This window comes from Oryzias latipes, chromosome 1, assembly GCF_053564925.1.
Source record: "Oryzias latipes strain Hd-rR chromosome 1, Olatipes_Hd-rR_3.1".
Lineage (NCBI taxonomy): Eukaryota > Metazoa > Chordata > Actinopteri > Beloniformes > Adrianichthyidae > Oryzias > Oryzias latipes.
The window spans coordinates 34,860,077-34,872,398 of record NC_136237.1 but is presented as its reverse complement, the minus strand read 5'-3'; the positions used below and the strand labels follow the sequence as shown (position 1 = coordinate 34,872,398).

General features: G+C 38.9%; 1 protein-coding gene across 2 annotated transcripts; it reads left to right on the top strand.

The window, feature by feature from the left end:
- Nucleotides 1-634: 634 nt before the first annotated feature.
- On the top strand, nt 635-12,193 carry LOC101169415 (UTP--glucose-1-phosphate uridylyltransferase). Of its 2 annotated transcripts, none has more exons than XM_011473219.4 (10): nt 635-920; nt 3,405-3,520; nt 4,459-4,566; nt 7,267-7,452; nt 7,527-7,660; nt 9,062-9,359; nt 9,437-9,634; nt 10,733-10,975; nt 11,113-11,217; nt 11,882-12,193. In XM_011473219.4, the coding sequence occupies exons 2-10, from the start codon at nt 3,422-3,424 to the stop codon at nt 11,987-11,989; spliced, it is 1,479 nt and encodes a 492-aa protein (XP_011471521.1). In that variant the 5' UTR covers nt 635-920; nt 3,405-3,421; the 3' UTR covers nt 11,990-12,193. The 2 variants fall into 2 exon arrangements, with proteins under 2 accessions (XP_011471521.1, XP_004065721.1); XM_004065673.3 differs by lacking the exon at nt 635-920 and adding an exon at nt 2,860-3,042.
- Nucleotides 12,194-12,322: the final 129 nt, after the last annotated feature.

Genomic DNA, 12,322 nt, shown 5'->3' with positions numbered 1-12,322 from the left:
TGTCAGTCTTTACCAAATTTTAGTTCCATATTACAGAATTATTACAGTTCTTGTATTGATATGTGGGCCAAATATAATTGAATAGTATCATAGTTTATTTTATCGAATTTGTTTAGCTTTTTTTATTTTTCATCCTAACCCTTGTGCTATCCTAGGCACTTTAACATTGGGAGTTGGGTCATCTAGACCCACTAGACAGTGCGCTGAACCTTTTTTCTTCAATGATTTGTGATCTTCACTGGTGTCCATGGATTACATGAACTTTTTCCACCTTTATCCACCTTTGTCATGGTAGGAATAACACGACATATTAAGGGTGGGGTAATCTAAGATAGCATAAGGGTTAAAAATGGGAAAATGTTTGAGTTATTAGTTATTTGAGCCGATCTGTGTCTTGTAGTGTCAGCTTTTGACCACAAGGAGGAAACATTGAGCCAAGTTACCCTAACCAGGTCTGTTTTTAATAAAAATCCTTTTAAAATTTTAGCGATAATATTTTGATTTTTACACAATTTAGTTCAACCCAAACCACAGCCTGTACTTTCTCATTTAATTATTTATTCTAGTGTTGAAGATTTGATCAAAACACAGGGCTCGTGCGTAACAGGTGGATCAGGCAAACTGCTGGGTGATTGACAGGTTTCTTAGCCAATCAGCTGCTTGTGTCGAGTGAGCTCCTTAGCGTCACTTGCCTGCGGGAGGTGGGGGTCTCGGTTGACCGGACCTACGTGCCCTCTGCCGCGGGGGGGTCAGGGATGATGTTTCAGTGCGTTTCCTCCGTTTAGGTTCACTTTATTTCCCGGTTTCGTTCCGTAGCTGAGTCCACCGGGAGTGAGCGGCACGCTGCCCCGTCCCAGGTTGTCGGTGGGGTCCTGAGGCGGGTTCTTTAGGCTGTCCCGTTATTTTGCCTGTGTGTTCAGGTGGGTAAAACTGGTGGAAGTTTGTCCTGTAAAGCTCTATCAATCATTTTTGTTTGTTTACGTCTTAATGGAGTAAAAAAACAAGATTATTTGGGATATTTCTGACATTAATGGTTGAAGCTTCCTCAGCTCAGCGCGTGTCTCTGTGCACTTTGCAAACAGTCATTAAGCATGAAAGCTAATTACTTCTCAAAAAGGCTTTTGAGTTACAATATTTATACAATCTCAAATTTGCCTAAAAATATTAGATAAACTGCTTATTTTGATTGCAGTTTAGGAGTTTTTGTATTTTCAAAACTGCATTTTGTTTTTATTTTAGTGGAACATGTTTACTATAAAAACAGTGCAGATAAAATGTATACAACTACATTTTTTATAAGAATTTGTTCGCAAAAGTTGCTAGAATTTCAGTTTTTAGAAGTAATATTTATTTTCTCCAAATATTTCAAAACAAGAAATGCAAAATTAGAAGTACACAGGACCTCACCCATGTTTAAAGTTTACACAGGTTTGCCCAAAATACAAGACCTTCCCTTAACATAAACACACCAAATATTGAACTTTCACCCAGAATCTAAAAACTTCTTAAAAGATGATGAGTTTTAACCATGTAAAAACAAAAATAACACAAATAAACCATGTTCAGTAGAAGAATTCATATGATGGTATAGTTTTATTGTCAATTAAGGTTAAAATTAAGGTTAAAAACTAACATCAGCCAATTTTCCAGACAGATATAGCTTTCAATTTATTTTTATTGTAATACCATAGTTATTTACATTGTTTGTGTGTTTTATTTTATGTAAATAATAATCTCTCTTTGAGCATTCTCTGTCCCAATAATGTGTCCTAAAATATTAACCCTTGTGCCATCCTATGACCCCACCCTTACCTTGACCTGTTCTCCCTACCATGACAAAGGTGGATAAAGGTGGAAAGATTTCATGTAATCCATGGACACTAGTGAAGATCACAAATCATTGAAGAAAAAAGGTTCAGAGCACTGTCTAGTGGGTCTAGATGACCCAACTCCCAATGCTAAAGTGCCTAGGATAGCACAAGGGTTCAAAGTAAACTCTGTTTGAGGTATATATTTTTTTGGTCTTCTTAATTTTTATTATCTTTTTAAATCACATCAAACTGTCCAAACTAAAAACAAGAAACTTTGTTTTTTACTTTATTTATCTCCTTCTTAGCCTCTTTCACTGTTTTCACACATTTAACTCTTAATTTTACATTTTAACACACCGTTTTCTTAAGCAGTCTGCCTTTTAACTTCACATTAAATGTGTCATTATTTTTTTGGCATCGTTTGGCTCTTTTCAGCTTTTCTGCACTTAAAAAAATCTTTTTTTTTTGTACTTGATTTTGAATCTTTTACCACGATTAAATATTTCTCTGCATTTTGCCATTTTAAATAGTTTTAGGTGACTTACTTCAGAATATTTGTATTTGTTAATGCATTATTTAGAATTCCTCATCCTCTTGTTACTTTTTGGTGCTGCTCTATCCTTTTATTTTTCTGTTTTTATTGCTCATTTGGCATGTTTAGCTCTACATAACATGACTAAGGGAGCACTGAGGAGCCAGTCAGACACTTAAACATCTCACCCACTTTATTTTTTTAGGTGTATTTTTAGAGTCATTTATAATCTGCTGTTTTTAATAGATCTATGGTAACAAGGTCATTTCCTCTTTGTGGGTTCCCTAAAGTTCTTTTCTGTTCTATTCTAAAACAATGTACAGCATTTTTGTCATAGTTTAGGTTTTTTTTTCTTTTGTCGTTCCCCCATTTGTCCCTAGCTAATTAGTATGTAGCGTTGAATTTTTAAAAATCTTTTTATGCTTCATTGCATTGTTCTAATGTAGTTTTTGTGACTGAAACAAACACACACACGTGCTCCATGGGATTGGTTTGTCTGTTTGTGGGCGGGTCCACATTGCGGCTCAGGGCTGAAGCCGCATTCTCACGGGCTTCCTCTGAGCTGAGGATGAGGAGGACGAGTGTTGTTCAGTGAGTGACAAGTCTGGAATCTGCTTTGGGACCATCGTTGCTCTTTGTAACCCGAGTTTGAGCTTTTGAAACCGCAGATCTTTGACAAAATGTCTCTGACTGTAGCAGGTGAGTTTCACCTTCAGCGTTGATCTGTGACCAAATATCTGAGTTTGAATTATTGCAGGAAAGATGAGTTTGCGTTTAAAAGGTTAAATGGTCGTGTAACCATTATTTTAAACGCTGAAATGACTCTAGGCTCATCTGATTTTCACGTGTTGTAATTGATACGGAGCTGCATTGTCCTGCAGTTCTCAGATTCCATCAGACCTTGCAAAAAAAAAGAATAGAAACCCAGCGTTCGAGCGCCTAACACCTGTTCTTTCTCTCTCTGTTCCAGTCACTGATGTGCATCAACAGCGTGGAGATTATACTTGTCTTTCCTCCAACATGTCGCTCAGGACTCTGACCTTACATCTGTGTGCTTCCAGATCTCGCCAGAGGAGCCATGACAGAGTTCCAGGAGAAGCTCCGCCAGCAGCACGAGGAGTCGATGCATCGTGAGCTGGAGGCGCTGCTCGCCACCGCCAACAAGGAGGAAGCGGAGGTGAGGGGGAGCCGTCTCCGAAACCGGCTGAGAAAGTCCCAGCCGGGAGAATAAACTCATGAATTGAGCTTTCAGCACTTTTGGAATAAAGTCTAAGCCTTAATTGTTTCCTTAAAGCAAATGAATAAATGCTTTAAAAATAACCTGCAGCTTTCATCAAGGCCACACTGTTTTTCATCCGTTTGGAGACTCTGGACTCACTGGGACAAATGCCACTGGCCTGCTTGTCTGTCGTTTGTGCTGAGTAAATATTTGAGTGGCTGATTTCTCCGAAAACTGGAGATCAACCTTTACATGCAGCAAATCAGTGCACAAAGCTAGGAAGCACAAATAGGGTTTTTTTAAGAGCAAAACAAAAAGAAATAAAAACAATTAAAAGGACAAGCAGAATCTCGACATCTTTGGATACATTAAATATTATTTTTTTAATAATTTAGAGAAATATTTGCTCAAAATATCCAGAAAGACAACTTTTTCAGCCACAATATTTGTTTTATGCTCTAAAAATATAAAAATAATACTTTTCAAATAAAATAATATAGTAAATCATTTTAAAATAGTATTTTAATTGTTTGCTTTTGGCTGTCTGTTTTGCTTTTTGTTGATGTCTGCGATTATCATGTTTTCTGCTCCAGATTTTTACATCATTGGATCAAAGAAGTCTGATGAGTTAAAGTCCAGTCATTATTTATTTAGGAAAATTTTACTGATTCAATTTACCCTCAGCAAAAAGGAGTAAATAAATGTACTACACTTATACTTAGTCTATACTAAAGGTGATGGAGTATACTTGAAGATTATATTTGATATATTGATTTTTCAAGCCTTCCCTGATGTTCTGTCACCTGAAATGTAGTTAATGGATTTTTTGGGCTTTTATGGTTCCATTTATTTGCTCAACATCAGCAACTAGTGATGGCCGACTCCTTCTCTTTCAGATCTCCAGGAAAGACTTTGACGGCTTCAAGAAGCTCTTCCACAGATTCCTGCAGGTCAAAGGTCCCTCAGTCAATTGGGCCAAAATCAACCGTCCACCCGAGGACTCGGTAAGCGCCAGATAACCCGTCACTGTTTACCGGGCTTCACCGGGGGGCCCTGAGTCAACACGGATCCCGGTTCAGGCGTCAGAGCAGCGGAGTTGAACTGAGTTTGCTGCAGAGTTATGTAACAAAAAGGAGAGAATTCCACTGATTTAAAATTGAATCTAGTTATGTAGTTATGTAAAAAAAATTCTGATGTTTTCCACTAAAAATCGATTCTCCAACTTTTTCACTTTTATTTCTTTGTTTTCTTACTAAACCGTTTGGATCCATTTCACATCTGTTAAAAAGGAAAAGAGAAATTCTCTGCAATAATAAAAGATCTGCTTCCAATTTTCTAGTTTTACTGATACTGGATTAAATCAACATCAAACATGAGTTTAATTTCCACAAAAAAAATAGCTACATATTTTATTTATTGGTCCCTGTGGTTCTGGTTGGGTTAAATAGACCCTTAGAGATTCTAGTGTAAAAGGTGTTACATAACAATAGTGCTGCGATATAGTTTGGAGGTCTGAGGAAACACAAACTGAACTAACATGAATCCATTTTTATGCCACAAAGGACAAAATAAGAATAATTAAGATGCAGTGAAACTTAAAAAGTAGTCATAAGCTTTTTTTATATGAGATGATTACTTAAAAACAGTTAAAAACTAAACTCTAAAAAGCAGAAAACTGTTTTTAAAGGAGGCGGTTTTGTTAAAAGTTAAACATGGTGGCCTCCTTTGGAGAAAGAAAAGAGACGGTAATTGACATTTTTCTGTATACAGTTTGCCTTCATGTCTTATAGTTTTAGAATTTACACATTTATGTGCTTCAGACAAACATAAAATAGCAAAAACCTTATTAATTTAAGCAGTTTTATTCAATCAGTCATTTTTATTTGTGCAGTACTATTCATCAACATGCTGTCGAACCCCCCCAAAAAACTCACATTTAGACATAAATTTGAAGAAAATACATAAGACACATCAGATTAAAAGCAACAACAATATAAAATAGACATAAAAAGGGAGTAAACAATTATTTTTCTAGATCAGAAAACAAAGAAAATCTTGAAGTTTGCAAACAAAAACATCCCGTTTTTTTCCCCCTCCTCATGAAATCTCTCTGTGGTCTGTGAACTGCAGCAGCTTCCCTTCAGGAAATCATGACAAGAGAAACCTGAGCGCACGTGCAAACCATGTTTTCCGTCATATGACTTTTTATTTAAATGATTCAGGAGAGCGTACGTCGTCACTAAAGTTTGTAACCAGAGCTGACAGACGGCACTGCTCAACACCGCTCGCCTCCTTCCTGCAGCTCTGCAAAAATACCCGGCAGAGCGAAGGTTACCACCCAGAATAGTCTGACCGCTGCAGCATTCGAAAGCTGTCGGACCGTCGCTGACATTTGTCTCCTGCAGACGCCCCCCTAGTCCTCTCAGCTGCTCTGCAGTGTCACATGACCGCGTTCAAAGAACATGAAATATGATATCCCAAGTGTCCTGAGTTCAAACATGCTGGTGAAGTTAAGGCCAACTCTGAGATGGATGTCTAGTATGAGTCTCCAGAGGTGTGGGGGTTCTGCTACTGCGCTTCAAGTGTGCTTTACTTTCTGGAACACGCGTGTGTCACATGCCCAGAGATAAACCCTAAAGCGTCCTTCAAGACCAGAAGAAAAACTAAACATAAACGCAGTTACAGTCTCACTGCGATAATCCTTTGATCTATTGTAAAAGCTTTCCTAGTGGTGATGATTATGCTGATTTAAGGCAAAATCCAAAAACCTGTGTCGTTTTCTAGGACATAGTTTCTGCAGAGCGGCAGCAGTTCATTTGAAATTCACCTCTGAGTTGAAGGTGGGACCGTTGGCGTGGTGCAACCCCCCCCCCCCCCCCCTTCCTGTCACTCAAAACTGAGAGTTCTCCATTTACGCACTGTCCTGCTAGCTTACAGCCCCTCAAACCCCAAACCTAACACTAACGGTGCAACAAAAATATTCAACAATATTGGAGCTGTGCAGCCGTACAGTTTTGAGCCAGATTCCAGTTCAGACGAGGAAAGCAAAGTCGTACATGGATCCATTTGTCTACAAGTGGATGCATCCGAATGCAGCGGAACAGGACACTTGTGCCCCGCCCTTGTGCCCCGCCCAGCGTATTTTTTCGACCTAACAAATAGGATCAAACAGCAATTTTTCATCTGCTCCTGATTCAAAAGGATTTGAATAAAGAAATATTTAAAAAAACAACGTTAAGCTTAATTTTCTTCAGATATGTCTTCTATCATCAAGAAAAATGCCAAAGGAACATGCTAAAAACACCAAAAACACGATTTTCACCAAAGTGGGTTTTTAAAGAGAAGTTTCTGCAAAAAAAAAAAAAAAACGTTCAGTCTTCCTTTACTTAAGCGCCTCGTTTTCAGTACAAAATCTAAAAAGAGTTTCACCGAAAAGGAAGAAGATCAGGTCATCTGTGTTCAGTAAATGTTTCAGGTTCTGTGTGTCCTAAGGAGCAAACTAAATATGAAAACATCTAAAAATAAATACTACAACTTTATTTAAATATCTTAGAATTAAAGAAGTTTCACCAAACCACTAAAAAAAAAGTTAGGCAATCATTGCGGTGTTTAGATTGATCACATCTGAGTCAAATATGAGCAGAAAAAGCAGGTTTTTGGAAGTGTCTATGATGTTGAGTCTGCTTTCTTTGATGCTCCATCAGATCCAGCCCTATGACAGGATCAAGGCCAAAGGACTCCCTGATGACATCACCACCAGTCTCAACAAGCTGGTGGTGGTCAAACTGAACGGAGGACTTGGAACCAGCATGGGCTGCAAGGGCCCCAAGAGCCTGATCAGCGTCCGCAATGAAAACACCTTCCTGGACCTGACGGTGCAGCAGATCGAGGTGCAGAAACACAGAAACCAAGTACGAGTCGTGTTTTTAACTCCCGTGTGAGACTTTTTCCTCTGATCTTCCAGCATCTGAACAAAACGTTCAACACAGACGTGCCGCTTGTTCTCATGAACTCCTTCAACACTGACGAAGACACCAAGAAGATCCTGCAGAAGTACTCGCACCACCGAGTCAACATCCACACTTTCAACCAGAGCAGGTGCAACACACATTCATGTCATCACTTCCTGAAGGGCTACTGTGAGAAACTGGAGAAACTCTTCTTAATATCATTAGAACTCTTATAGCAGCTTTTAGAATCAGCTGAAGTCTCTTTAGGAGTGGAACCAGCCCGTGCATCACTTTGTAACAGGCTGCAGACTAAAAAAAAAAAAAACAGCTAAATGCAAAGCCCAAAGCTAGCAAAAAAAAACAATTTGAAAAGGTTCTCTAGGTAGAAAAGAGCCACTGAGGAAACAGAAAAATCCAGATTTCAAAGGAAACTTACTTAAAATGTATTGGGACAATTGTTCCCACACACCATAGGAACATAGGAGAATTCTGACAAACGCAGGAACTGTCTGTGACGTCCCAAAGGCAAACTCGCTCTGCACAATATGCGTCAACCAGCTCTCCAATGTTACAAGGATGCTGCTGATAAAGTTCCATTCACTTTGAATTTAGGTTTATTCTTAAGGGTGTAATGATTTTGATTAATCAACAAATAGATTTACGTTCCGACGATCCAACCAGATCAATCCGTCTGAGACAAGTTGTTAATAAAATCAACCGATTCCATTTAAAATCATTTCAAAATGAAATTAATGTAACCCTTGTGCTATCCTAGGCACTTTAACGTTGGGAGTTGGGTCATCTAGACCCACTAGACAGTGCTCTGAACCTTTTTTCTTCAATGATTAGTGAACCTCACTGCTGTCCATGGATTACATGAAATCTTTCCACCTTTGTCATGGTAGGGAGAACACGTCAATGTAAGGGTGGGGTCATCTAAGATAGCACAAGGGTTAATTTAACTGATATTAGAAAATACCATTTGGATTGAAGTATAGTAGGTTTATTTTAATATAACGTAAAAACAAAGCAAAACAAAGCATAAAATGATCCGTGCATCATTCCAGTCCAAAGTGTGGAAACACTTTAAATTTAGCAAAGACATGTGACCATACAGTGTGGTAGAATATTTAAATAATCTTCTCTTTGGATTACCGTATTTGGATGTGGAAAATCAACAGCAGGCTGAACTTTTGGAAACTAAAACGTGAATGGATTTTTTTATTAATTCTGGTTTGCTTGTTTGTTTGTACACATTTATTTACATTTGATTATCTTGCAAGAAATACAAGGAATCCTGGAAAACTTCACCTGCTCTGTTCAGTAACAGGTACTGGTTGAGGTTTTGAATGAAGATGTACTGAATCCATTTTAGTGATCATTAAAAGGAACCATCATCAACTATGAATCCAATCAGCACCTACAAATAATGATAGGAATTAAATCGTCGGTGAAAAGAATCATTACATCCCTATTTATTATTGATCTTCCATCTGATCTTCACCCGAACTTCAGAGGTAAATTAGGATTTTTGTTTGTTTTCGTGCAGATATCCAAGGATCAACAAGGAGTCTCTGCTCCCGATTGCCAAGGGCATGGGTCTGAACGGCGCCAACACGGAGGCCTGGTACCCACCGGGTCACGGAGACATCTACGCCAGCTTTCACAATTCAGGACTGCTAGACAAACTCCTCGCCGAAGGCAGAGAGTACATCTTTGTTTCCAACATCGACAACCTGGGAGCCACGGTCGACCTCTTCATCCTCCACCATCTGATGAGCCTGCCGGCCGACAGGCGCTGCGAATTTATCATGGAGGTCACGGACAAGACCCGTGCCGACGTAAAGGTCAGTGCAGAGCTCCTGGTTTTCCAACAGAAAACAGAATCCATTGTGGATGGAAGCTCAGGCTTTCCTCTGTGCAGGGTGGAACTCTGATCCAGTATGAGGACCATCTGAGGCTTCTGGAGATCGCTCAGGTCCCAAAGGCCCACGTGGACGAATTCAAGTCTGTCACCAAGTTCAAGATCTTCAACACCAACAACCTGTGGATCTCTCTGCCCGCCATTAAGAGGCTACAGGAAAAGAACGCCATGGACATGGAGATCATCGTCAACCCCAAGGTGGAAACTGTCCCAATACCTAAATTCATTACCAACAAAATCACACAGAACATTTTTTTAAATCTTTTTTTTTCAAAACCTTTATTGTGCTTAGAAGGAAGTCAACACATGGCACACTCCTCCCCTCTGGTTACTTTCAGAAAAATCCTGTTTTACAGACATTTTTCACAAGATACTTTTATTCTCCTGATGCATACTTAAAAAAATTGAGCTTTTCCAAGGGTAAACACTATTTTACTTGGATAAAAAAAGTTAACAAATGTTTTGAAATCTAAAATATATATATTTTTTAATTTAATTTACATTTAAATGATTGTTAAATAAAAAAATACTACCCCAAAAAAAAAAAAAAAAAAAAAAAAAAAAAAAAAATCGCCTTCTTGGCATCAAAAAGAAAATTTTTAAAATGTAAAAGGGAATTAATTAAAAACGGGCCTCCTTAATGAAGGTGATGGTCCTTTGCAACCATTTCATTTTCTTCACATCTGAAGCTGGTAAATATTTGTGTTGACTTTAGTGTCTTTACAACAAAGTAAAATTTTAAATAACCCTAGCAACCAGCGTTCCCAATTAATATGCCTCCAATGGTTACCACGACTACAGTAAATGATACATTGATGCATTAGAATGGGCATTGTTTTAGAGATGAGAAATACAAGTTCCAACTAATTTACACAAAAACCACAGTGACCGACAGACCAACATGACAAGAATTTCTGATTGGTTGGTTTGAGCCTTAAAATTAACTAACGTAACAACTTTTACTGCTGGTATTGCTGAAAAATGTAATTGAAATGATACAATCTGCTAATTTAGATGAACATGTTTGAATTAAAACTGTTTTCAGAGGTGCAGCCATCTTGATTTATTGATCAATGAGGCTGAGACAGTGGTGTTGCTTCTTCAGAAATTTGATAAATGTTTCAAGTATCAAAAAAAACAACAAACATGTCAGTGGATGTTTTCTCATACCTCGCCTGTGGAAAATAAGGACTAATGCACTAAAAATAATTCTGGTGCGAATACTTTAAATAAAGTTTCGAAGAACTTTCCTTTTTTTTTAAGACACTTTGGGTTAACGGGTTGCGCTCTCCGCAGACGTTGGACGGCGGACTGAATGTCATCCAGCTCGAGACAGCGGTGGGCGCCGCCATCAAGAGCTTCAAAAACGCCATGGGGGTGAACGTTCCCCGCAGCCGCTTCCTGCCGGTGAAAACGTCGTCCGACCTGCTGCTGGTGATGTCAAACCTGTACAGCCTGGACGCCGGCTCGCTTACCATGAGCAAGAAGAGAGAGTTCCTCACCACGCCACACGTCAAGCTGGGGAGCTCCTTCACCAAGGTCAGCCTGAACCCTGCTGGTTGCCATGGTGATTTGAAGCAGGCAGGGTCACAAAGTATCTTGAGTTTTGAAGGTCAAAAGGGAGAAGCTTTATCCCTTCAGGAGATGATGCTGAGCGTGTTTGTTTCCTTCTGCAGGTCCAGGAGTTTCTGAAGAGGTTTGAAAACATCCCAGACATGTTAGAGCTCGACCACCTCACGGTGTCTGGAGACGTCACCTTCGGGAAGAACGTCTCTCTGAAGGTGAATGCCCCCGAAAGAATCCACGTGTGAACGAAAGGTTTCCCGCCCGTCAGCTCTGCTTCCAAACGAACTCAAATACAAAGCAGCAGCTGAAACTAGAAGGAATATTTTTCAATAATGTTGATGTTTTTTTGTTTGTTTTAGATTAACCCAAATGCCCCAACAAAAACTAATTTTAAATATTGTTTCAAACCCTTCAGAAAACTTAAAAAGGAAGATTTGAAAGTAAATAACTGAAATGAATTTTAGGCAGAAGATTGTAAACTAAGAATACGTTTGTCGCCCCCTTGTGGTAAAGTAATGGATTTCTTCTTGCAAAAACCTTAAACTACTTTAAATCTTGTATTTGAGCTCATTTTAGCTTTTTAGCTAAGTGTTTGTGAATTAATTAAATTAGAAGAGTTTTCTTCTGTTGGTGGTTCACAAATGGCTCATTCTGAGGCAAACCATCTTCAAATTAAAACTTTGTTACAGAACCATCTTGGAAGCACGAGTCTTCCAAAATTTTAGAATGTACAAAAGAAGTCCTTTTTAGAAAGTCTAGGTCTTTCCCCCCCCTTTCTCACTTGCATAGTTTTTTTTCTTTTAAATTAATGAAATATCTTCTTGGACAAATCATAAAATCAGCCAAAATCATCATTTTTTTTCCCCTCTCCACCTTTAGGGTACTGTCATCATCATTGCAAATCATGGCGACCGCATCGATATTCCCGCCGGAGCGGTGCTGGAGAACAAGATTGTTTCAGGAAACCTGCGGATCCTGGACCACTGAGGATCCCCAGAGAAAACTGCCATCAGAAACAAAACCGCGAGCACTCGAAGAAGAGACTCGAATTCTTCTGAGGACTGTTTAAATGTAAGAAGGTCAGCCTGTCGGGTCTTTAATGTCTTCTCTGTAGACCTGAAGCTCCTTAGAAGGAAACTGGGTTGATCGCTGCTGTGGCCTCTTTTTTAATAAAGAAGGAAGTCTGGGTCAGCAGAGCCTCTTGTGGTTTGTTCAGGATTCACCTGAGAATTAAACTATTGAGCACAAGGGTTAAGGAATTCAGATAAACATGTTTGCTAAATCTAATGCAAAATTTCAAAGCTAAATAAAAGTTGGATG